Below are 24,701 nucleotides of genomic sequence, written 5' to 3'. Positions count from 1 at the left end.
AAAGATATGTGCCTCTAGAGTGTGAATGGAGAGTAGAAAAAGAGAATAGTGTAGGTAAAAGAAGTGAGAGAGCCTGGCAAGTAACTTCACATGTTGGGTTGCGAGAGGATGAGTGGTTCTGTGTTTGTGTGGGAGCAAAAAGATATGGAGTGCCGGAGGAGAGCTAATCAATTTAATGGTTGCGGGTGAATCACTGTTTAGGGCGTATAATAGGAAGAAGGTGACGTTATTAGAGCAAACTAGAAAAACTGCTTGGTAGGAGGTTAGGAATTGGTAAGAGCAAGGTTAAAAGGGAAGAGCTGAAAGAGCGGGAGTAGAGTAGGGCACAGAATGGTCGTTGGAGAGGTGGTAAGGAGTGCAGAATTTGTAAGCTGGAGGAAAGAAGCAAGTCAGAATTATGGTACCATGGGTAGAAGGTACATAGAGAATGGTGAGTAAATAGGAAGCAAACTAGGAGGAGGTGGAGAGAGTAGGAGGGTGAATGTGTGGGTAAAGTGGGAGGAAGGTTAGAAGAGTTGTTGGAGCAGGGAATGGGGTAAGTTAGGAGTAGACTCGGAGGTTAGAAGTAAGAGAAAATGAACAGCAACAAAATGAGTAGGGAGGAGGTCAAATGTTACTTATTTGTATATTTTGTGTCACCTAGGAGTGGTTCTCCTGCAGGACACAGAAGACCATTTTTTAAAACTTCCAGGTAATTGAGCCTTTGGGGTTCACCTAAAAATTATAAAAGTGCACAACACATAGAAAGACACATTCCCATGACAACTTAAGTCGATGGGTCTGCTGTGTGCACCTTAAAGCAGCTAATGCAGAACCTGCAGGAAGAATCAGCTCCTGTAAGATTCAGGGTCACTTAAAGGATACAATTGTGCAACTTGATGGGAGAGAAGGCCCTGTGAGGGGCTAACTGTTGGGCTCTTGGTGATGAAGGGTGGATAATGTGTTAACAAGGGAGAAGTGGGTGACTGCTACCAAGGGGATAGGAAAAAGTGACAAGGATTCTGGTGGTAGTCCCTGCCAGACCCTAACATATCTAAACATGGATAAACCTTTTCACTGTTTACCTGGGCACCTGGGCTAGATGGTCTTAGGAAGAGAGTTAACTAGGGCACATACCAGGGGAGTGGAAAGTCGCCAATCATAGTTCAGGAGCGAGGAATACAACACAGCACAATAACATGTGGATTGAGGCCTAGTCTTATTTCTTATATAGAAAGCTGAACAGGACACTCTGCCGAGTGCCAGAAAACTGAAAAAGGTACACTTTATACACTGTATATCTTGAAAAGCTATATGAGTACAGCAATCAGTGGATCGTGCCCTGACGGAGAGAAATTGTTTAAAAACAGCGCAAATGTTAAATAAAACACACACAATCACATGCCCTTGAAGGAAATCAAAAAATCAAACTTTTAGATGTGAGGCTGTACTTGGTTACTGCTTCAAATAATGAATTGTCTCTGGCGGTTGCTGTATCAGCTAGAAGAGCTTAACAGCATCACCCTTTTCTCTGCCTCTCCACTAGGAGATGTCAGAGAATAATTGGAGGTTCCAAATTGGTGACGAGGGAGGAGCGAAAGGTTGTATCACAATACAACGCAGGCTTTTACCCCGCGTGCCATTACAACGCGTGCCATTTGCAATGCGGGCTTTACAACGCAAGTCGTTACCACGACTTGCACTGTAGGGTGCTGGACTTAGGAATAGTAAGATTTACTATTCCAACACCAGCCTACGTACAGTAGGGAAAGTGTTTGAATAGTAAATATACTATTCCTTAGCCTAGAGCGCCCTCCAGCGCAAGTCATGGTAACTACTTGCGTTGTAAGGCCCACGTTGTAATGGTAGTGCGGTGTAAAAACTGTGTGGTAATGGATGTTCCCCGGAGCGAAATGGCAACATGATCACAAAGGCATGTAGTGGTGCCTTGCCTCATAAACCTCTATTTATTTCCAGTTTTATATAGCGCAAATCTGGCCTATATATTTTTGTTGCTGTTTATTTTTGGTAAGCTTGGTTAGTTATGAGCCTGATTCGCAAACTGCACTTTTTAGTATGTTTTTTAGTGTTACGAAATGTATTACAAATTGTAATTTACAAAGTATGTGCAGCGTTTTATGGCTCCGCTTTACCTATACTTATATATGTGTGGAATTCTTTGCCCCAACTGCGGAGTTTCACCACACTTAAATGTATGTTAAGGGTAGTAAATGGGAATGAGACTGTATGGAATGGGTGGCAAAAGGCGTAGACTTATTACGAAAGGCAATGGGAATAGGGAGGAGTAAGGTGGTTTAGAGTGGATCAAGGAGGGATGTCACCCACCGACAAAAAAGTAAGCAAGTTGCAGTACTCTGGGGCTGAAGACATGTAACATACCCTTGTGAAATAAGTTTACGTTCGAGTTTGCCAATTATTAAAAGGCAGTAAACTTTCTCCAAAGGTTAAATTTACTCAAAGTGTAAGTTACCTTAATGAACCAGGCACTAAGGGATTTGCCCAAAATCATAGGGTGCTGAGCTGGCGCCAGGACTCGAACTTTGTTCCCCAGTTCCGAAGTCGACAGCTCAACAAATGAAAAAGCAGGGTTGAAAAAACCCTGCTAGGGTGGTAAAGAGAGAGGAACTGTAGCTCGGGGAACATGAGGCATGGCGTGGAATCAAGACTAGGCAGCCTTTTCGGCAAAGGTTGCAGTGTACAGCGCTGGGCTCCTCAGAAAAACCTTTTGCTCCTACATTGATTTTTGTACAAATGAAGCACTTCTGACCAGGGCACATGCAGACTGTCTGGAAGTTTACAAAAAAAGATTTACCCTCTCTATCTTTAAAATTAATTGAACAACAATAAACAGTTTTCGTTGGAGCAGTGGTTACTGTTGACGCACAACGTGCAGGCTATAGTTTATTGTATTATCAAACACAAACCAGATATGGCAGTCTATATGGTGTGCATTGATGCTGATGAAACCTTGAAGCCTATAGTTGCTACTGCTCACTTAGTACACTATTTAAAGAGTTTAATTATGGTACCAAATGCCAATATGTTTATGGAATAGCAATATTTTTTAGTTTATGGGTATAATTGTTTTTTAAAATGCTAGATAAAGGCAGTCATGTGACATTTATATTTATTACGTTTATTATATTTCTTTTATTGCTTGTTATAGCTTTATATTAAATTGAACTCTGCCATTTGCACAAACCAACACATAGCCCTACTAATTGGTCTTGGTGCCTATTTCATTTCTTATGGGATCATCTTTGGTATCAAACTAAATATGCTTTTATTTTTTAAGGCCCAGGTTAACGAGCTTCAGAGTTCTTCATGTAAGAACGTGGACACGACTAGGAAAATTGTTTTACTCGATATGGAGGACAGCACCTTTGAGGCTTTGAGCAAGCGTGTGTGGACAGATGTGTTGCTGCAGATCTACAAAGTATGTTCCTGGTGTATTTTTGATTAGTAATGTTCAAACAATATCTTTTAAATTTACTTGCCATTTTATCCCAAATGAATCCACAGGAGAATACCTCCTATTGTGAGACTGACCGATATAGTTTCAACTATGCACACAGTCTCAGTGATGTGTAAACTTTACTTATGCAGCACAGCTTGCTTTGTGACTATGCACAGTCTATGGATAGTTTCTGTACTGCTCCATCAGACAGGACCTGGTTCACTTTTCTGGGAAAAAGCCAGCTTAGTCAGTTCCTGACAGTTTTCCATAGGTATTACATCAAGATTCACAATTACTTCATTTGGTCTGCAAATGTGTGCATTATCTGTTAATGGTTAACTTGTTCACTCCAGATATTTTCTAAATAGTCTAGAACAGTGGCTCTTAATCTTTTGACTTTTGTGGACACCCCACTTAATCACTAGTGGAACCCGGGGGCACCCCACTGAATCATTACAGGATTCTGTAGCCCCCCCCCCACCGAGTCATTAATAGAAGCTGAGGACCCCAACCTAAGCATTATTTTAATTCATTTTATTAAATGAACAGCGAAACAATACAGAAAAAACACAGCAACAAGCATTCATCAAACAAATACATAAATATTAAAAGATTATTACTTTTTTTTTATTTTAATGAGAAGGTTGGAACTTTTCTACCTTTAATTGTGGCCACTAATCTTCTATCCTGTATCTTTTTTGATGCATTTGCATAGCTCCCATTAATCAAACTGAGGATACTTACAAAACTTTTAGAGCCTCCAATTTTTCATCTTACTTCTTTTCTTATATGCCTTTTATGAATATATTGATATTATTTAATTTTCTGAGCAGTCGTGGATTCCCTAAGAAGGCTTTGTAACCTCCAGGGGTCGCTGGACCAAATGTTGAGAACAACTGGTCCAAAAGAATGGCGCTGGTACCACCAAAAGACAGAAGCTCATATTACCATGTTGTTCATTACAACACTCAAAACCAAAGGCGATGATGGCGGGAGTGTTGACCATTGCAAGCACTCACCCCCGGTCAACTGATCTGGGTTTAATCTATCATCATTCTTTAGCTCACTCCGCCACCCCAGTTCAGATATGCCATATGCAAATCAGTCTGACCCTGTGCCTCATGGGAACAGTCCAGCCCGAATTGCCAAGCCATGTCTTCCCTGGACCGGAAAAAAGCATCCTGGGACCGGTTTCTGGCTAATCAGCCGTCATCAGCTAGGCCAGCTTGAATCCAGTGGCAAAGTGAGCAAGGGACGCACATCTGGGCATACCCTGCCAACTTAGGGTGAACAAAGCAAAACCAAAGGCGATGAAGGACAGAGTGTTGACCATTGCAATCACTCACCCCCAGTCAAATGATCTGGGTTTAATTCATCATCTTTCTTTAGCTCACTCCGCCACCCCAGTGCAGACATGGCCATATCCAAATCAGTCTGAACCTGTGCCTCATGGGAACAGTCCAGCACTAACTGCCAAGCCATGTCTTTCCTGGACCGGAAACAAGCACCCTGGGACCAGTTTCTGGCTAATCAGCCGTCATCAGCCAGGCTAGCTTGAATCCAGTGGCAAAGTGAGCAAGGGACCCACATCTGGTTCATTTCACCACAGCTGAATCAAAGTAAAGATATATCATATCTTGTTCTGATCGTGTAACAGTAGTCCCTGTACAGATTTGTAATGATTGTTTATGTTACAGAGCACTGTTTCCTTCATAATCCTAGTTTCATTTTGGAACTGAAGTTTTCTTTCATAATCAGGGGTCTGATAAAAAACCTCACCAAGTCGACTTCTCCTACTTGTCTTTTTATTATTAGAATTGTCAAATAATATGGGCAGTCAAAAGAACAAAGTATGTTTATAAATACTGTCAAATATTTTTTTTAACTCCAACACAGCTAAGCATACTTATGCAGTCTTTGATATCCTAAATCTTCAATGATCAGTCATTTACATTGTCTATTGATTAAGCTCTTTTACTAGAAAATTAACTACATTTGAGACCACCTTAGGAAAAGTCTTGAAAGTGTAGCTTCCCAATTCCACCCATGCTTCCGTTTGATCATAAATTGCGATTGGGGTATATTAACGAGTGTGCTTCTATCATTAGTTCATCGGGTTTAGTGGCACTGGGGCTCATTTGGAAGAGAGACATATTGCACCATACTTGAAGTTAACTTTTATGACCTAAATGGGTGAGTTACTTTGCTTACAATAGTGCCCATAACTACCATGCTGTGTCAGTTGATGTAGACAGCCCTCATTGAGTAATATTAGCATTGCCAGAGCTATAAAGGTGAACACAAACAAAAATTGAGAATAGATCCTCAGTGACTAGAATTTTGATTTTAACAGAGACCGCAAGACATATTTGGCATAACTATACATTCAAATAAAGTTTGCAAAAGTGTGCCAGCTCCTTCTGCTCTTCTCTGCATCTATACATTTATTTTCAGAGCTTTTAGTGATCGGTACACAGTTTATAAAAATGTACAATTGAGACAATCAATAATACAGTAGTGAGAATGTGTGGGTTATGGACAGTACATAAAGATACAGCAACACAGTAAGGGGTTGTGTGGATCCACATCAGAGTGGTGAAGATAACAGAATCTGATAACAATATTGCAAAAGATTGGTTTATTCAATATTTTTATTTAGGGATAGATGAAGCCCCTGATACGTTCACATTTTTAAATTCGATTGTTAGCAATAGTTGACAACTTTTCTCTTGGATACTTCTAACTGCATATTCCTCCGGCATCAGACTTGGTCCGGAAACTTTAAAGCAGTACGCCTGCCCAAGTGTAGAGGGTGTCGTACGGCTCCACACTGTCATTGTTTCACTTCAGAAGTGACAGGCGGGCTGCAAAAAAGCGCTACCCAGGCACGCTGATTTCATTTTCTTTCATTCCACACCTTTAGACTCTCATTCTGAGTTCTACTTCTCTTGTCTTTGACAAGACTTTTTCACCAAAATGTTGGTGTCATTAACCCAAACCATACAAGAGGCAGTGAAGTGGCGAAATTCATCATTAAGTCTGGCCTTGATTCACTGACTGCTTGGGCTGGGCACCGGAAACAAGTGTGGTACTTCGGCACCTTGCCTTGATGAAATCTACGGGCATCTCAGGGGGTGTTCAGGCTTCTTTAAAATACATGCCATTTGACACCTCTCGCCTTTGCCCTGGAATGCTTTAAGGAAAGTTGTGCCACAGTGCATTCCCTGGAGCTGTCTGCTCCTACCAGGTAATTTCTTCAATGATTTTGCTCTTTTCATGGCTACGTCAGTGCCTTAGAATATTGCCAATGCCAGACGCTGCCACCAGCACAATCTTCTCAGGTATTTCTTTGCTAAGGCCTTGTCCCCCAGAAACAACATATGTAGTTCAGTTCATGGCCCCTACTGCAACCACAACTGCAAAACCACATTACTGTGTCCTTTTTGACACCCATGTAGGAGGCAGGATCAGATATTTCCTTCAAGGGTCCTCTAAATTATCAAGCCGAATTACACCTGCCTAGTATTTTATACCCCGCTACACCTTCCAGCAAGAAGTGGAGGACCTTTTGACCAAAGGAGCCATATAGAGAGTTCCAGCATTGGAAATAGGAACTGAATGGTACTTCTGCCGCTTTTTATGCTAAAGGATAGAGGCCCTATTTTAGATCTCAGTCTTCTCAACTCCTTGCCCAGGTTTGTCTACCATGGAGCCCAGAGGCCGAATGGTAGGGTTGGACCTGCAGGACGCTAATTTCCATATTCTGCAAGCCCACAGGAGTTATGTGCGATTCACGTGGGCCTAGAGCATTTAGTATCTGGTGCTCCTCTTTGGCCTACCAGTACCCCTTGGTAATTCACGAAAGGGATGGTGGCGGTCACAGTGCTTTTTTGGATGTCGGAATGTACTAGTCTTCCTGTAATCTGTCCACTGGTTGTTGAAGGCGGACTCAGCTCAAGCAGTCGTAAACCCTCTCCAGAGGACTGCAAACCTCCTAATATTTTTGGGATTCATTATCAATGTGCAAAAGTCCCACCTGCCTCCTTCACAGACACTTCCATTCATCACAGCCATCCTGGATATGGTGCAGTTTTGTGCTTTCCAACCAGAGCGGAGAGTTCAGGACTTTTAGGCTAATATCATTATATTTCAGCCCCTGTCTTGGATCTTAGTGAGGATGGCATTGATGCTGCTAGTTCTGTTGGCCACCTGCATCCTGTTAGTCAACCACACCAAATGGCACATGCAAGCTTTGCTGTGGGACCTGTATTTCCAGTGAGCACAGGACCAAGGAAACCTATCGGATTCCTTCCAGGTTTTGAAGGAAACTACAAAAGGTCTTCAGTGGTGGCTACTAGGCTGTGCCTGGGCCAGTGGCAGACTCCTCCTCATACCCAACAAGAGCTTCCAGATTCCTCACTACTGGGCTGGCGAGGCCACCCAAGAGAGGTGGAGATTAGAAGTCTCTGGTCGCTGGTAAAAACCCACCTCCACATCATTTTGCTGGAGCTGTGGGTGATCCACTTGGCATTTAAGACTTTCTTAATATCCATCATGAGGTGGCTAATACAGGTTCTAACAGACAACATTACTGCCATGCATTACTGCAACAAGCAGGGCTAAGTGGAGTCTTGGGTCCTGTGCCAGGGAGTTCTGTGCCTCTGGACATCGCTGGCTCACCAGGGCATTTCTCAAACGCCTGTGTGGACATCCTCAGTCGCCGATACCTTGCGGATTGAACATGGTAGTTATCCCGGACTGGCGCAGCACATTTTCCAACAATAGGGGTAAACCGGGCTCAATCTTTTCTCCACCACTGAGAATGTGCAATGTAATATTTTTACAAGCTAGAATTCGCAAGAAGGGTCTTTTTTGGAGACGCAGTCCACTTCAAATGAGCTCTGGACTCCTGTATGTCTTTCCGCCTCTATCCCTATTGGCTCATGTTCTAAGGAGAATCAAGAGTGACCAGCCCCAAGTCATCCTAGTTTCTCCAGATTGGGCCAAGAAAGTGTGGTATCCAACTACTGGGCATGAGCATCTGTCCTCAAATAAATCTGTTTCTTCAGGAGAATTATTTGTTACAAAACCAGAGCAGGGTCCTGCACCCAGGCCTCCTAACTCTTCAGCTCCATGTGTGGAGAATGAGTGCCGGCAGCTAGTCTCCTTCGATCTTCCTTATAAATTCTTTGATGTTATTCTGGCAGCCTGACACTCATCTACGCAATCAGTAAATACTGGGTGCTGGGCTGAGTTAGTAGATTGGTGCAGCACCCAGCAGATTGACCTACTACAACTTAAGCTGTTGGAAGTGTTGTTTGTTTTGTTGTTTGCCCAGAAAGGACTAGCGTTGGGCACTCTTAAAGGTTATTTATTTGTCTGTCTCTTTTTTTTAAGTTGCTGGATCAGCCTTCTTTGTTTAAATCTTTTGTATTAAATCATCTATTGTGAAGAGATTTGTTAAAGGTTATAACATATGTTTCCCCACAAGCCCTTTGAACTTGGTTCTCACTTTTCAATGTGCACTCCTTTTAAACCATAGTGTTCCATTATGCCTCTTGACCCTGAAAACTGTCAGTTCTGTCTCAATAACGCCAGCTCTTCATGTGAATGAGCTACAGCCACTAGCGGCCTTAGACAACTTTTTGTGAACTCCAGCTGCATTTCTTCCAAAAGTAGTAACATCTTTCAATGTTTGGCATGCTAGCACCCTTCTACCTCTCTCCACCTTGCCTCACCCCTTAAAAGAGGAGGAAAGAACCATTCAGAGGGTGAACAACTCTGCAGGGTTTTCTGGAAAAAAGGCACTGTTGAAAAGAAACATCTGTACGTTGATAGTCATCTGCATAAAAATGTGCGACACACTAGCTGAGAAGCAGCCACCTGAAAGATTAAGAGCACATTTCCCCCGAGCCAAGACTACATCTCTAGCACACAGAGTACCAGTCCTAGATTGCTGCTGCCTTGCCATCAGTAAACAGGTTCATGAAGCATTAGTCCCTTGATAGGTCTGTTGAGATTGACATTTTGTCCATTCAGCCCTTTAGGACTATATCATCAGAACCATTCCACAGACCCTACTCCCGGGAAGGTACTGCTTTGATGTCCATTTGCGGTTAGAAATTTCCATAGTTAGTTACCTCTGGAAATACTCTTTCTTGATGATACTCTGTCTAACTGCAGATTCCTCACTGCGGCTGAGGGTGCGGATGAACCTTCAAAAGCAGATGACATTGGTGCCCGTGGGTGGTGCTTACATGGCCCAGCTCATCACTTCCAGAGCAAAACAACATCAGTGCAGAGCCGCACTACTCTAATGCCTGGTAAAATATCACTAGATGAGGAATCTGCTGTTAGAATATCCACCCGAAAGAGCATTACCATTGGTAAGTAATAGTTCTTCCTTGGCATGCATCATCCACGACTTTACTACCACCATGTGCAGATAATGCTTTAAAGCTTTCTTGTCCTGCACTACTGTGGGTTAAGCTGGAAGATGATAAATGAGATGAATTTGCTTGACAACAAATTAATCGTGCCTACATTTGATCAAGTGGTAAGTGATACTCCATCGCCTTCTTTACGTGACTGGATTTCGTTACAAATGGTGTACACCTTAAGAGGATGGTGACGCTTTACAGGTGACAACACCGCCAATAAGTAGATTGGACATAAGAGATGGTTCCCGGTCTAGATGGGGTTAAGAATATTGTGGCAAAGTTTGTAGGTTCTTGCTCTGTGATGGGAGCACAACGAGGGACAGCCAACACTGATCAATTAATTTTCCTAGGATATATTAGAAATATTAGTGACCAATTCTGCCTGAGAGTTGCATATGAATAGCTGGGTATACTGGAACCTTTTTTGGGGGGGATTGAATGCTGCTGTATAAGACCAGGAGTCCTTTAAACTCTTATACACATAACTGGGACAGAACAAAGATGTATTGTAAGGACTTGAAAATATTTTTTTCCCCTTTATGGGAACAAAGTTGGGTTTTCCCAAAATCAGTTTTGAAAGAAAGGGAAAAGTTTTTGCACTTTGCACTCTCTGTTTTTCCTTCCTCCAGTACCAAGGAGAGGTGCATGTGGAAGTCAGAGGTTTCCAAACAAATTGTGATATTTCAGAGAGAACCAATCTTTATTTCTGATGGATAAAACTACCTGTGGATTCCTAATTTTTTTAATATTTCAATTGGCCAATATTCAATGGAAACTTTTCTTAACAGCTATCTCACATAAACAAGGACGTCATAATGCCACGGCTATGCTTGTGACTGCGTGACTTCATTGGAACCTTAAGAATCCCTCGTCGGCGTTCTGACGTTGGTTCCTTTTTTTGCGCATTCTTGACGTGTAACATTTTTTTCTTAGGCTCTCCTTTTTGTGACGAGTCTTGCAACACTTTTTCCAGGGAATGGCAGCGTTGTTACAGGAAATAATGTATCCTCCCTGAAAGTCTGGATTGAGACTTTCAGGGAATTTTAGTTCTGATGTCCATCACCGTTCAACACGACGACTGTCTATGATGTATGAGTTCAGGCCATGACGTCGACATCTGTTCTTCATGCCAGAAAATGTATCCAAAGGCATTGAAGGAGAGGGAGACAAAGCTGTTTATGGCCCAGGTGAGGAAGGAGAAAAGTAGATTTTCAGAGGTGTCATACTCGGTCGGAGTTGCCGTCTCCTCATTCTTCGACGTTGTTGAAGAAGCAGAAGCGACGTCTTGATTCCCAGTGTTGATGTTCTAGAGATGACTTTCCAAGGTCGGTGTCCCTGGGATCAGAGACTCTCGAAGCAGAGGTGAGGCATCTCTGACTACATCTCCGGGAGTCGCTCTGGTGTCACCCTCAGGTCCAAGTGCCTTAACTCCTCATGGACTCCCTGACCCAGAGCTAGTATCAGATCCAGTACTTCCTCCAGTTCTGCCACAGCCTTGGCCTCGACAGGAGAAGGAAGATCCAGCTATCACAACTCTGGGTTCTGACCTGTTGTGTTTTCTGAATGCTATGTTAGAGCTTTGATTCCATTTAGTGCCCCTGCAGGCCCCTTGGGTCCGCTTTTCTATTAATTGGGCTTTCTGGCAAAGTACCATCAAGCTCCACCCTTGCCGTTTATGCTGATGGCTTAAGTTAACTGGCCCCCTCCGGTGCTTAGAAGGATGACATCATCACCGAGGGAAGAGGTTGTTGCAGGGAGATATTTTGTGATCCCAGGGTAATGGACCAGGGCAGCTTAATTTGTGGGGGTGCTTCTACAAAGTATGAGAAAATACACATGTAAACGATAGAAGTTGAATAAGGTTTGTTTGCAGTTTGTTGAATGAAAAACCCTTCTCACCTGAAATGAAAAGGAAACACTTTAAGTGCAAAACTAAATGCTGTGTCTTAGCAAAAACAGAATGAAACACAATTCATGTTAAAAAGCTGACATGGATATATCATGAAATATATAAATGCAATATTAAGAAGAGAACAATATCTTGTAAAATATGTCAATGATGAATACTTTTAGGCGTTATGGGAGGAATATATCTTTTGATAAATGCAGTGAGAAAATCATACATTTAAACGTTACATGGAGAGAAATGCATTCTCTAACAAGTGAAGCATATGCAGAGAGAAAAACCAGCTATAAATACACTAGAAAATATGCAACCTTAATGAAAATTCTCTTGGCGAGCAAGAACATGCAATTGCAATAATGTTTTAGAATAATGGCAATGCAGAGGAGAGAGAAAGAGACAAATTCAAAATACAATAAGCATTTATAGCTTCAGCCAGAGATGCTAGATGGTATACAACTGTTACAACGAAGTTTTTACAACGCACTACCATTACAACGCAGGCATTACCACGCATACCATTACAACGCATTGCGCTGGGGGGCGCTCTAGGATAGGGAATAAGTATAATTTTATATCCAACACCTTCCCTAGTGTCCACGGGGACTGGAGTTGGAATATAAAATTATACTTACCACTATCCAGCACCTCTAAGCGCTATGCGTTGTAACGGTATTCGTTGTAAATACCGCGTTGTAATGGTATGCGTGGTAAAAGTATGCGTTGTAACGTCATACATCCATGCTAGATAGATGGCTGAAGGAGACCACACAGGCGTTAGTGACCCAAGGGATCATTTTAGCGAGGTAGTCCAATGAATGGACTGTGGGCAGATCATTTATACTCCTTTATTGAGGAACAATTGACCACAAAATCACAACATTATCAGGAGCTTTGACCGCATGACGCACTTTGGTCACTTGTCGGAAATATTAGGAACACAGAAGTGACACCCACATTACTTGATGTTTGACAATGAATAATAATGAAATTGAACATCTATTGACAGGATTTGCGTCACTTCAGGGACATTTTTATACGTTTATAAGAGTTCCTCTTAGCTTGAGAAATTCAGTGTTTTTGTGGTTAGCTATCTCTCAATAGGTGGGAGAAGTGACAAGCTCATCTTGTGCAAAGAGAGCGCGGGGGCTCGGGGGAGCTGTGGCTTCGCTGAGGAGATGTTTTGTGAATTTGTCAGAGAGGCACAGGGCCTACTGTGTTTAGAAAAATAGTTTAAGACTGTATGGTCCATTTAACAGATTCTTATATGCTAGCTGGTGGGGCCTTATCAGGGTGTCATGCCTCAGGTGTGGGCAGAATGGGCCTGGGGTACTATATGATAAAATAGGCCCTGCTTCAAGGTTTAACAAGAGTCTCTGGTGTCAGTTGAGTCTCTGCCAGTATCGACTGGATCCACATCTGCGTTGCACTGCTCCACTCCGGTGCCACTGACATCTTCTGAACAGGTGCTGAAGTCCTCTGAACCATTGCAGACGTTGCCGGAATTGCTTTCATCAATGCCGGTGCTCATACATAGACACCAGAGAGAAGAGCAGAGGTTTCTTGTGGAGGAGCAGTATTTCTATAGATAGAATCCAGATGTGGAGTAAGGTGACATAGTTTCTTTGGACCCAGAGTTTGAAGGCCTGGAGGTAGAAAGTGGCCTGGATACCTCTACGGAGTCGGAGTTGTTGTCCCCGAAAGTCATTACATCTCCTTAAGTGACATCAGATCATGCTGTGATAAGGAAGTCATCTGAGATGGTGAATCTGCCTCTGCCATCTACTGAACTCAAAAGTAATTTGTTGACAGGGGTATTACATTCATCAACTTCTTCACTGGCACCTTTGCTGCCATATAATGAAGCTCCGACTGAGCCTATTCTTGAGCTCTGGCAGAAGCCTGTGTCATCAGCAGCAGTGTCTAGGTCTATTGTAAGTATGTATAAATCTGCTCCAGGGTACCCTTGGTTATTGTCTTCACAATCTACATTTGAAAATTTGGTGGTACAAGCGTTCTGTTCCTCGAAGTTGACTCCAGGGTCTTTTCCAATGACTCCTGAAGATAGGGAATCGAAGAGAATGTAACAGTCTGCAAATAAGGTGTTCTCTCTAATAGTATGGCCCTGAAGTCGACCAATGCAACCTGTTTTTAGGTTGATACAGCCATGTGCTAATGGAGTCAGCCAAGGCAGTGGTCCCAAAATTGTCTGACGAAGTTCAAGGACACTTTTCAGAATTACTGAACGATAGACGGCTGCCTGCCAAGTCATTCAATCAGATTAAGATACAGCTGATTCAGTCGCAAGGGCAATGGGGTCTTTAGTTGCCGCAAGGGGACACATTTGGTTAAGGGGGGGTCCGGTTTCTTGCCGGATATAGAAGCCACTTTAATGGATTTACCATTTGATGGTTCAAGGCTGTTTGGTGCCAAGGCGGATTTGGCCTTGTAGAGATTAAGGACAGTAAGGCAATGCCGAGAATTTTAGGCCTTCAGTCGCAGCCTAAAGATGATAGGCAGTATCAGAGGTTTCAGGGGTTTAGCTGGAATGTTTCCTTTTGAGGGAGAGGCTAGTACCAACATCAGCAGGCCTCCAATCCTCTTTACAAAAGCTAAAGGGAACGGGGCTGATGCAGACAGCATGGGGCTGCCCTTTAGTCATCTTCCTCCTCTTCTTCCCCGACCAACGTAGAAGGAAAGCATCCCTAGTTTCACTATCTTGCAGCATGCTTTTTTCAGTGGGAGAATAGTTGTCCTATTTTCTACCTCAATGGAGATCTGTAACAATGAATCTTTGGGTTTTGGATATTGTGGGAATTGGGTATGCACTACCCTTGCAAGAGTTTCCTCCACCCTTTCCTCTCGAATTGGGCTTTTGTTCAGAAAATCATCTTCTCTTCGTTCAACAGGAGGTTCAATCCCTACATCAGAAGGTTGCAGTAGAGCTGGTTCCAGAGCAGGAGCATGCTATTCATGGTACTTCCTTATTCCCAAAAAGGACAGTTGTTTCCGGCTGATCCTCGAGCATATTTTGAGCTGGTTCCTCAAGTAGGAAAATTTCAAGATACTGACCCTTGCACAGGTACTTATCGTGCTGAAGAGGAAAGATTGAATGGTCTTGATCGATTTGCAGGATGTTTATGTTCATATCCCTATTGTGCAATCATACAGGAAATATCTCCATTTCACGGTGGACTCTCAACATTATCAGTTTGCGATCCTGCCATTTGGTCTTACTTCTGCGCCTCGAGTCTTCACAAAAGTGATGGTGGTGGAAGCAGCACTTATCAGAAGGTGGGGAATACCAGTGTTCTCTTACTTGGATGATTGGCTGATCAAGGTCAAGACTCCAGAGTTGCTGTTGAACACTTGCATTTGACAACACAGTTGTTGTTCAGCATGGGCTTTTCCATCAATGTGCCCAAATCTCACATAGAGCCCTCTCAGGATCCCCTGTTCAATGGGGCAGTACTGGACACTGCGATCAATCAAGCCTACCCTCCTCCTCAGAGGATTCTGGAAATTCAGGCTATGATTCCGATGTTTCACAATGTAGCTATGGTTCCAGTCCAGAAGGTCTTGTGACTGCTAGGTCTGAAGGCTTCCTGCATTCTATTAGTCACCCATGCACACTGGCACATGAGGGCTCTCCAGTGCTGCCTCCAGCACAACAGGGATCTCAAGAAGGCGGTCAAGATCTCCAGAGACACTTTCCTGGATCTTCCTTGATGGAGTGAGGCTGGCACTCTGTTTTAAGGGAAGACTTTTCACCCTCCACCTCAGGTAGCCACAGTTATAACATATGTCTCCACCCTAGGATGGGGAGTTAATCTGGGGGTCTGGATTTCAAGGGGCTATTGGTCTTTAGAAGAAAGACTGTTGCATATCAATCTGTTGGAATTGCAGCCAAAACATCTGGCTCTCAAGGCCTTCCTCTTTTCCTTACACAGTCAGTCAGTTGAAGTCTTAACAGGCAATACTACTGCGATGTGGTATACTAAAATACAGGGCGCATTTGGGTAGTATCCTCTTTGCAGAGAAACTGCGATTCTGGCCCTGGACTCGGGACCATCAGATTTCCATTATGGCAAATCAATTAGATGGAGTTCTGAACTTACGTGTGGACAGTCTGTCTACATTTCTTTGCCTATCATGTGGGGGCATCTCCATCCAGAAGTGAAGCAACACACATTCTCCTCCACATCCATCAAATAAGGAGGAAAGGCTTCATCATTTGGACCCTAGAAGGGCTGTAAGTTTCTGTGTGGACAGAACTCATGATCTCCAACGGGATTATCAGCTGTTTGTTGGTATATTGGCAAGATGGAATGAAAAGCAGTGCATAAGAGGACATTGTCCAGATGGATTATACCATGCATAAAGATCCGCAACGCCACTTCTAACAAGGAACCACCTAAAGGTATATTGATTATTATTCTGAAGGTAAATAACTTGTTCTCGTGAGACATTTTACCCACTCTAATGTTAGCTTGAGTGGCACTGTGGTGATATATCTCTCAATGTGTTGTAAGATTAAACTCATAACAGAGGACCTGCAAAGCATTTGCCACTGTTGAAAATGTATAAAGCATCTCTTAGTGAAATCTTCAACATTTGTTATCGTCTTGTGCTGTTGTATTTGATGGCTAGCCTTGTTTAATGCCCCTTCACAATAATAAAGTCTTAAGCAGGTCTGCCTTTTTGATCTCTCTATCAGCGTCTTGCGCATATTTCTCTGTGTGCTTAGAAAGTCATTTGAGGACTTGAGCAAAAGCAAGGAATAGTTAATTTTGATATCCCCGTGTTCTGAGAACTTATCTGCCAGTTAAATTACTGCAATCCAGATTCAAGCCTAGCGTGGGGCTGTTTATGTATTCAATGCAATACATGCCAGGTGCCTCCCATTTTTTTATGGGATCGGTTTAGTTATTAGAACAGACTTTGGCTAAAATCTCAGTTAGCCTATGTATTATTAGAATGTTGACCTTGTGATCAATATCAACCCAATTTTAGATTACCTGCAGTTTTACCGTTCATGTGGTTTATTAAATATCTTGAGCGAAAATGTTTATAGATTGGTGTATTTTGATGGTAAAACTGTATCTGTGGCTAGTGAGTTTGAAGTTAACTTTTTGAGCAATTATGTTTCATTAGAGGCCCAACTTTGTCACTCGAGAATCTGTTTGGGCTAGTAGTCCCTCATTCGGCTGACGCCAAAGCTATTTGTACACCTGGTGAGATGTTGTTTTCTCTCAAATGAAATCAATGATGATAGTTCAATTCATATTAACAAAATGAGACTGAGTATTGGTGTGGAATGACTTGAAAATGTTAAAGAAGTAACTAGAATGATGCCATATTTAGAAGGTTATTCTAACCAATAAGAGAGATGAACGCATAGTAGTTCTCTGAAGAAGTAGTTTGAAATTAATTGGACAAACGCAATTTGACTTTGAAATACGATTAACCCCTTAATTGTATGCCTACTGTATTAGATAATAGGACTGAAAGATTAGGAGGCGAACCAAGGTAATTTGAGCTTTATTTATTGCTTAAATGAGGACTTACATTCCGAGCAATTGTTGACTAGTTAAAGTAGGCATATTTGGTTCCCCAGTGACATTAGTTGAATTACCTAAAAATACAAAATCCTGAAAACACCTGTACAAAAGGATATGGTATCAGCCAATGCATTAATGCTACAGCTAGAGGCTCAACAGTTTGTGCAAATCGCACCTCAGGGGTGGAGATCCTTAAGAAAAGTGCCCTTCTTGATACTAAGCGGCTCGGACACTGTCTCATTAATGCATATCTACGTAGATGTTTCCAAGTGCAGGGATTTGAAGCCATCATTGAAGCAATTGGAAAACTGAATGTATGCAGCACTACCAAAGGAACACCACAAGTAACTCTGCCAAAGGACAATTCAGTTCAAGCACAATCCTGAGCAACATTGAGGGCTTATTTATTGCGGCCTGTGTTTTTTTGGTCTTCAGTGAACATGAGAGCAGTTCCAAGCAGGGTGAATGACAGTCACCTCTCTTTCTGCCCTACATAGCTCTCATTAACATAAATATTGGGAAAAGGAGTTTGAACATTTCTCAAATGAGGGGTAGGCAGGCAAGACAAACAAAAACGCAAAAGTGAGCAAGAGAAGGATCCATCTGGCTCTACGTCTTCATTGCCTATAGCTATACCGTAAAAGTCTTTGCACTGGGTCTATCTCTGACATGACTAGAATGGCCCTTACCATTCGGTGTCCTCTTGTACTTATGTGTAAGGAGTTGAAACATTGTGCCCCTGGTAACATGTTATTCTGATGCACTAAATATATTAATGGCTTCAGGAATAAGAGCAAGAATCCTCCTGTGGTTCATCTTTACATTTCTCCATTCGTTCTTCAGTATGATCCTGGAACTCTTTTGATTTCTTGAAGAAAAACGTTGCGATATACTTCTGGCCTTAGAAGCGTTGTACGTTTTCCAATATAAATATACATATATTGAATGTTCTTGTGTATGCACATATATATAACAAACCTAATCCCCTTCTTAAAATCTACTATGAGAGAAAATAGGGCATATTGCGCAGATTCAAAAAATCCTGGAGGAAATTCGCAAAATCCTGCCTATCTTGAAATTATTAACATAGCAACAGGTTGTTTTCTACATGCATTTTATTCTGTTTTAAGGAAACAGTAATTAATACTAAACCACTATGGGTAGACCTATAATGTACACTAATTACAAACACACGTAGTAAGTTTCAAGAAAGGAAAAGGGTAAAAAATCTAATTTGAGGTAATATATTATCTGATTTTGGAAACCTAGGTGGGTTAGAAGGATTAATTTAGCACTCCTTTGCTGGGACATGCCTTTTACGTTATATTTATTCCACGTAACAAAATGTTGACGTTTTTCATTCTAAATGTAATACTTCCTGCCAAGAAATTAAGACGTTACATATGCATGCCACCATCTAAGACATGCAATGGGGTTAACTGTATTTCAGTTTATTACTCATTTCAATATTGTTAGCCTTTTTAACATCTCCCTAAGTCTACAAACGATGTGCTTGTTTTTTAAATAACCCAACATGTTTATGTTGTTTGTTCTTGGCAAATTTCTTTTATACCACTTAAATGGGTACCTCATTCTATTTTTAGGTATTGGTCCTTTCCCGCGTTTCGGCCCTAGAGATCAACAGTGATCAAAGCAGTGTCTTGAAAGGCATGCCAAGAATCAGTCCTGCACCATTATCCAGCAACATCTATTCACCTGAAGAAAGAGTCCTACTCACTTGGCTGAATATACATTATGAGACGATGAGAACCGATATATGGAAAGACAGCCAGAGAGGTAAAATCACAATGTACTTTTTTACATTGATCATTTTGTTAGTGCGTGATGCGGTCAGTGTTTGACAGGATGACTGAAGGGGTGGTCTTCTTAACCGCCAACAAGGCGGTGTATTTTTGGTCACCTGCCTATTCACATCTTACAGACAATAATGTTATGTATCGGATCAACAAAATCATAATATAACGAAATGGCCTGCTGCAAAAGTGAAGTGTAACATACTAGGAAGACTGTGGTATTGCGAGGAAGGGATTCAGATAACATGGGTGAGGTGTTCATGTAGAATCCATGGTGATCCATGATTTTTACATGGATGATTATCTTATCCTTGTTTATGACTGCACATTTGACTGGGTTTCTGTCCTACCAACTCTTCAGAGCTTCAATTGCAGTGATTTTGAAAAGCAAAATATATCAAAAAGGTAATTGGAGACCTTGATAAACATATGTTCTATGCTTTAAATGTTCTACAATACATGAGTCAGTCAGTTTTGTTGATACTGCAGAAATACAGAGTTATGTGCGAGAGAGTTAATCTCTGAAAATTGGAACATTACCTAACGTTTAAGATCATATTTGCAAAACGCTAATCTATATTGTTTATCTTTTTTGAAATTCTACCAAGAGTATGAAACAAAATCGCAAATTCCAAAAAATGACTTTCGTAGGGAAAATCGGGAACCACTTCTCGAAAAAGCTCCTGCTGACAACTTTTGTCTTTATATCTATAAAAGCATGACATAGGTTGTGGCACAAAGAGAAAAATGCTGGAAATTGACCCTCATGTGCAGTAGATTTTGGCAGTAAATTGTTAACAGGGGTATTAATTATAAAGCCAGATAGTAAAGATCAAGAGTATTTATTCCACTGCTGAGTTTGATCAATAACATTGCAGATCAGGACACCTCAGAATGGAAGTACACTCTCATTATTGTGGGTTTTTAGGAGATCTATGTCATTATTACCAAAGATTTGGATACAACAGTGAAAGGATACTCAGGACATAGAGGCCATGTGTGAAATAAGAAAAGTTGTTTCTGGTAGTAAAGGCTTGAAACAACTATGAGACGTTTACTATTGTGATTAGATAGAAGCATGTCATTCACAACAACATGGAGACTCCTATTTGTAGAAAAGCAGATGTACATGAGATGCCTAGAATGGCACATAGAGGATATGTACTGATGGAGTACAAGAGCACACATATCCCTTCCTTTTGAGCTTACGTTCCATGCTGCTGACTTCAATCTTTTAGATGGCAACTGCAGCACTTAAGCTTCAACTTCTTTCAGATATAAGGCTCATTTCTTTATGCTGGAGGCGGCGTTGGCAGAAAATCAGCAAATATGGCATTGTTATAAATCTGGAGGTTGACGTACATGCATAGGGTTCTAGTGATCTTCCCACAGCTACATTTAGCTCCAAATGAAATACAGGTTGCATTTGAGAACCTTGAGAAGTTCCTAGCTGTGTCTGAGAGGGTGGCTTGATGGGAATGGTTTCAGAGCAGTAGCGGCTAAGAAGCTGGAATGTGTGTAGAGCCTTTATATTTATGGTTGTATGCTTTGGCTGTCAATAAAACACAGCAAGAATGCTGATATTTATAGGAAATCGAAATCTATGTTATACAGCTACAATCTGTTACAATCCGAAGTTGGAGAAGGGAAATTATATATTCTCGGAAAGCGGAGAATGGCAGCTGTCAGCAAAATATTTATTAACCTAACACTGTATACATATTTATATGACATGGGGTCCCCTCAACAGTCACACAAAAATAAAGTACAAATGTATACTAATGTACAAACAGACTTCAATGGGAATACGTACGTCAGAGACTGGGATCATAAGAAAGGGAGGTGAAATCATCCAGTTCAAAGCAGAATGTAGAATTATTAGGTTGAGCAAGCTAATCATCACTCTATCATCTTGAAAGCCAAGATGTGAAAGAGAGTCTCTAAACCCCGAGATGGATGAACGGATGCCCAACTAGGCATGGTTTGTATGAGCAAGAAAACATGGCTGCAGCAGGTCCAGTTACGCTAAGACAATAGTTTTATGTTCATAGCTAAACCCATTGAGAAAACCGATGTGCAACAGAAAATAGATTTTTGAACCTCTTTCATATTTTCTTTAATCTGTTTCTTAAAATAACACATTCATGTACATTTCTATCATATCGGTTTTCTCTGTCGACAACCGTTGAGTGCTAGTCCAAAACAGCAATACTTTTAAAAACAAGGTGAAAAATAAATTTAAGAGACAAAATCTGTATAGTCTTGAATGCTATCAATGTAAAATATGAGTTTGCTTAGTAAGCGTATTATTGCTGCAAGACTGCATATTTGAATATTTTGCTCTTCAAAAAAGAAAAACTAACATTTCCCTTAAAGCAGGTTGCAAACTTTGTTAAAGCTTGTGCATGCCATAACCATTCTAGCCATTTGGCATTCAGAGGAATCCTTTATTCCCTCCTTTTCCGCGCAATTATCTGTTCAAAGTGCTCCGTTCACTCTGTCCATTCAGTTGAAACATCAGACTACTGGTTCTGTACGTTTATTGCGACCTATTATCCTGGTATTGGTTTAACCTGTACTACATGTATTGGAATCCACAGTGGCGTAGCAAGGGGGGGGGGGCGGCCCGCCACAGGCTGCACAAAAGGGCTAGTTACATCACTGAGAGTCCAACAATTGACCCTGAGTTTTATTGACTAATTTTTGTCTCCCACGTTAATGAGAAAATAATTTAATCAAACACAAATAAATATGAAACATTTATGGAGCATATTTGTGAAAGGCAAGGGCTGAGATTGTGACTAATGCCAGATGGGAAAATCCACACACAGAAAGACAGCAAAAAATGACACATTATTAAACTAACGTTTGTTTGAGTAATTACAACATATATGGTTGTTAATTGTCTTTAGATGAGAAACAGATTGTCATCTAATGAACAAAATATGACAAAGACCAGTAAAATGTCATTTTAGAAGTCATTGGGGTGAGATGCCATGACCCAAGATTTGTTATTTACTTAATTTACACATTATTTAATGTTTAAGTATTAATGTAGTTATGTAAATTATTTGTATAATGTGGATCTTTGTGTAAATCTATGGAATTTTATAAAGAGGTGAGGGTGTGTTGGATTGAAAGTCAGTTAGGTGTGTATTGCTGTAGAAAAGGGGGCTAGCAGGCGGGGGACAGAAGATACAGGACCATAGGGAGGTAAGTGGGTATCTTCAGAATTGGTCGTGCATCTTGCAAGGTTTAAACAAGCATTGTGTGTTGCCTGAAGTATGGGATCTTTTCTGGAAGCGAAGAAGGGGAGGAGGTTTGCTGACTGTCCTTCACTAGGCAATAGGGTTTAGTCTCAACTCCTATCTAGCAAAGCAATCTCCATGACACTGGTCAACAACACCCCTTTCTCCCTGGGTAATTAGAAGGAACAGTAAGAGAGTGAATGGGACCACTGGATGATGGGGAATGTGAGAAGATTCTTGGGTGCCCAAAGAAGTCGCATGGAATAAGGGCTTGGGGTGGTGCAATTACACATACTGCATTGAGTCTATCATATATGAATGCACCTAAAAAAACTGTTAAAGCCTTTGATAACTTGTGCCTGTGAGGTTGTGGATAGCTATACCCGTAATTAAAGCCTTGCCCACCCACTGATATAAAATACCTGTACAGTGGCCTGGGGGCTTAGGAGGCTGAGGACATTTGCAGGGAACTACTGTGACCACGTGGATGGACCCCGTTCCACTTCATTTTGAGAAGAGTAGGCTGGCTCTTGAGGGCTGCGACTGGCAACTGTGCCGACTGGGCTGGTGTGCCCGACGGGTGGTTCTGCACTCCGGAGCAGGGCCCTGTGGACAATATACCTTTGGGCTCCATGCCCGTAGTTGTGCCCTGTGACTGGGGCTGCCGACCGCCTCCTGGGGTGACGCTCGCAACATCGACTTCAACGGCCTGCCTGTGAATGGGTCTGGCGGTGGATCGAGACTGGCCGTGCCCCTCCTGTGACTTGGTGAGTGAGTCAATCTCCCCCAGGCCGTATACTGCCTTGCAATGATTACGGGTGTCGTGGACCGTGTCCCATGCCCCCAACGGCGCCCGGGTGGAGAACTGTGACTCCCCTTGCTGATGAGTGCATAATTCCATGACAGATGATCTCCTTGGGCCGTGCACCATAACCTGGTTTGGACAGGGTGCCGCGTGATGAGCACACAACCTTTACTTTACTGATCATGGAGGTGCCACCACATGCTTACTAGATGCAGCAGTCGCTTCTCTGTACATATTGAATCTACCCACCTCTACTACACTTGCTGGCAAACCTCACAAACCTGTACCCACTACATATCAGACCCCAGGGAATAACAAAGACATTGGCGGCAGGCCAACACTGAGTGCCTTTGTTGGGGGGACTTGGCACCTGTGGCATGGAGTTGGGCCCTGGCCTGAATAGATGGGATTTGTGTTGAGTCTTGCTGTGGCCCTACATTCTTTGTCACACACCTGGGCCCCTTGTTTGGTCAAGGACAGTGTTATCATACTCTTCTGAAATACTGCAGCTGCCTGTGAGGGGCACCTGAGGTGATATGCAAGGACTATGACACTGTGTGTGGGGGCAGGCTGCTGGGCCCCCGGGTTGATAAGGCATTGGGAAGGAGCTTTGTGACCCTGGCTGGCACCTGGGAGAGTTCTAGGGTTATCCCTGTGTGGCTGTTGCTGTGGGTCTGACCAGCTGGATGTGATGCATATGCCGCTCCCTGGGTGTTGCTGGTCTGATGCTGCCTGGGGCCACTACCTGCAGAAGAGTGAGTTAACAGAGCCCTGGCTGGGGGCGTGGCTTGGACGCCGATCGGGATGGCGGCGTGAGCTTGCAGCTCCGCGCGGAATCCCGCTAATTCTCCTGTTTTCGGTACCCTGGGCGACCCGGAGACGACGCTCCTGCCCTCTGAAGTGTAAGGGGACAGCCGGGCACGATCGGAGAGTCGCTGGGGGACTGCTGGCCCCGAGGAGATCGAGCCGAAGAGACGACCGAGGTGTTGCCAAGGGTGCGAAGAAAATGGCGGCGAGGAGGCCGGGCGGCCCCGTACTTTCGCTTTGAGCCGAGTTGTCGCCGACTGGCAAGAGATCCTGCAATCGGCTGTTCGGAGCACTGGGATCAGCGGTGCGGTGTCCAGAGACCAGGGGACGCTGACCTGCCTGGCCCGGACCTTGGGGACCCTCGCTGGCCGCCGTCCCGGGACCCATCCTTCCCCCCTCAGGCTACCGAGGGGGTCGGCTGAACGGAGTTCGTCAAGCTGGTCATTGCTCCCGAGGGCATCGGTGGCGACATTGAACACTGCCCGGGGCCAGGGGGCTGGCACTGACCTAAGAGAGTGGACACCAACCGGGCTCCTGGGCCTGTGACGCAGCACCCTGGAATGGCGGCGATCGGAGGGTCGATGGCCGAGGAGCGTGCTGAGGGGGACTCGGCGACATCAACCCGGCTGGGCGAGACTCCCTCCCCGGAGCTGGGCCAGGAACAGC

At 42.9% G+C, this 24,701-nt stretch overlaps 1 protein-coding gene across 1 annotated transcript in view; it reads left to right on the top strand.

Moving 5' to 3' along the window:
- Positions 1-24,701, top strand: part of CFAP47 (cilia and flagella associated protein 47) — a 2,734,468-nt gene that overhangs the window by 475,041 nt on the left and 2,234,726 nt on the right. The window contains exons 32-33 of the mRNA XM_086934611.1: positions 3,296-3,436; positions 18,966-19,158. Of these exons, the coding sequence (XP_086790737.1) occupies positions 3,296-3,436; positions 18,966-19,158 (334 nt within the window). The remainder of the gene's footprint in view (positions 1-3,295; positions 3,437-18,965; positions 19,159-24,701) is intronic.

Source organism: Lissotriton vulgaris, chromosome 8 (genome assembly GCF_964263255.1).
Source record: "Lissotriton vulgaris chromosome 8, aLisVul1.2, whole genome shotgun sequence".
Taxonomy (NCBI): Eukaryota; Metazoa; Chordata; class Amphibia; order Caudata; family Salamandridae; genus Lissotriton; species Lissotriton vulgaris.
The sequence above is the reverse complement of the archived record's forward strand: the minus strand, read 5'-3'. Positions and strand labels throughout refer to the sequence as shown.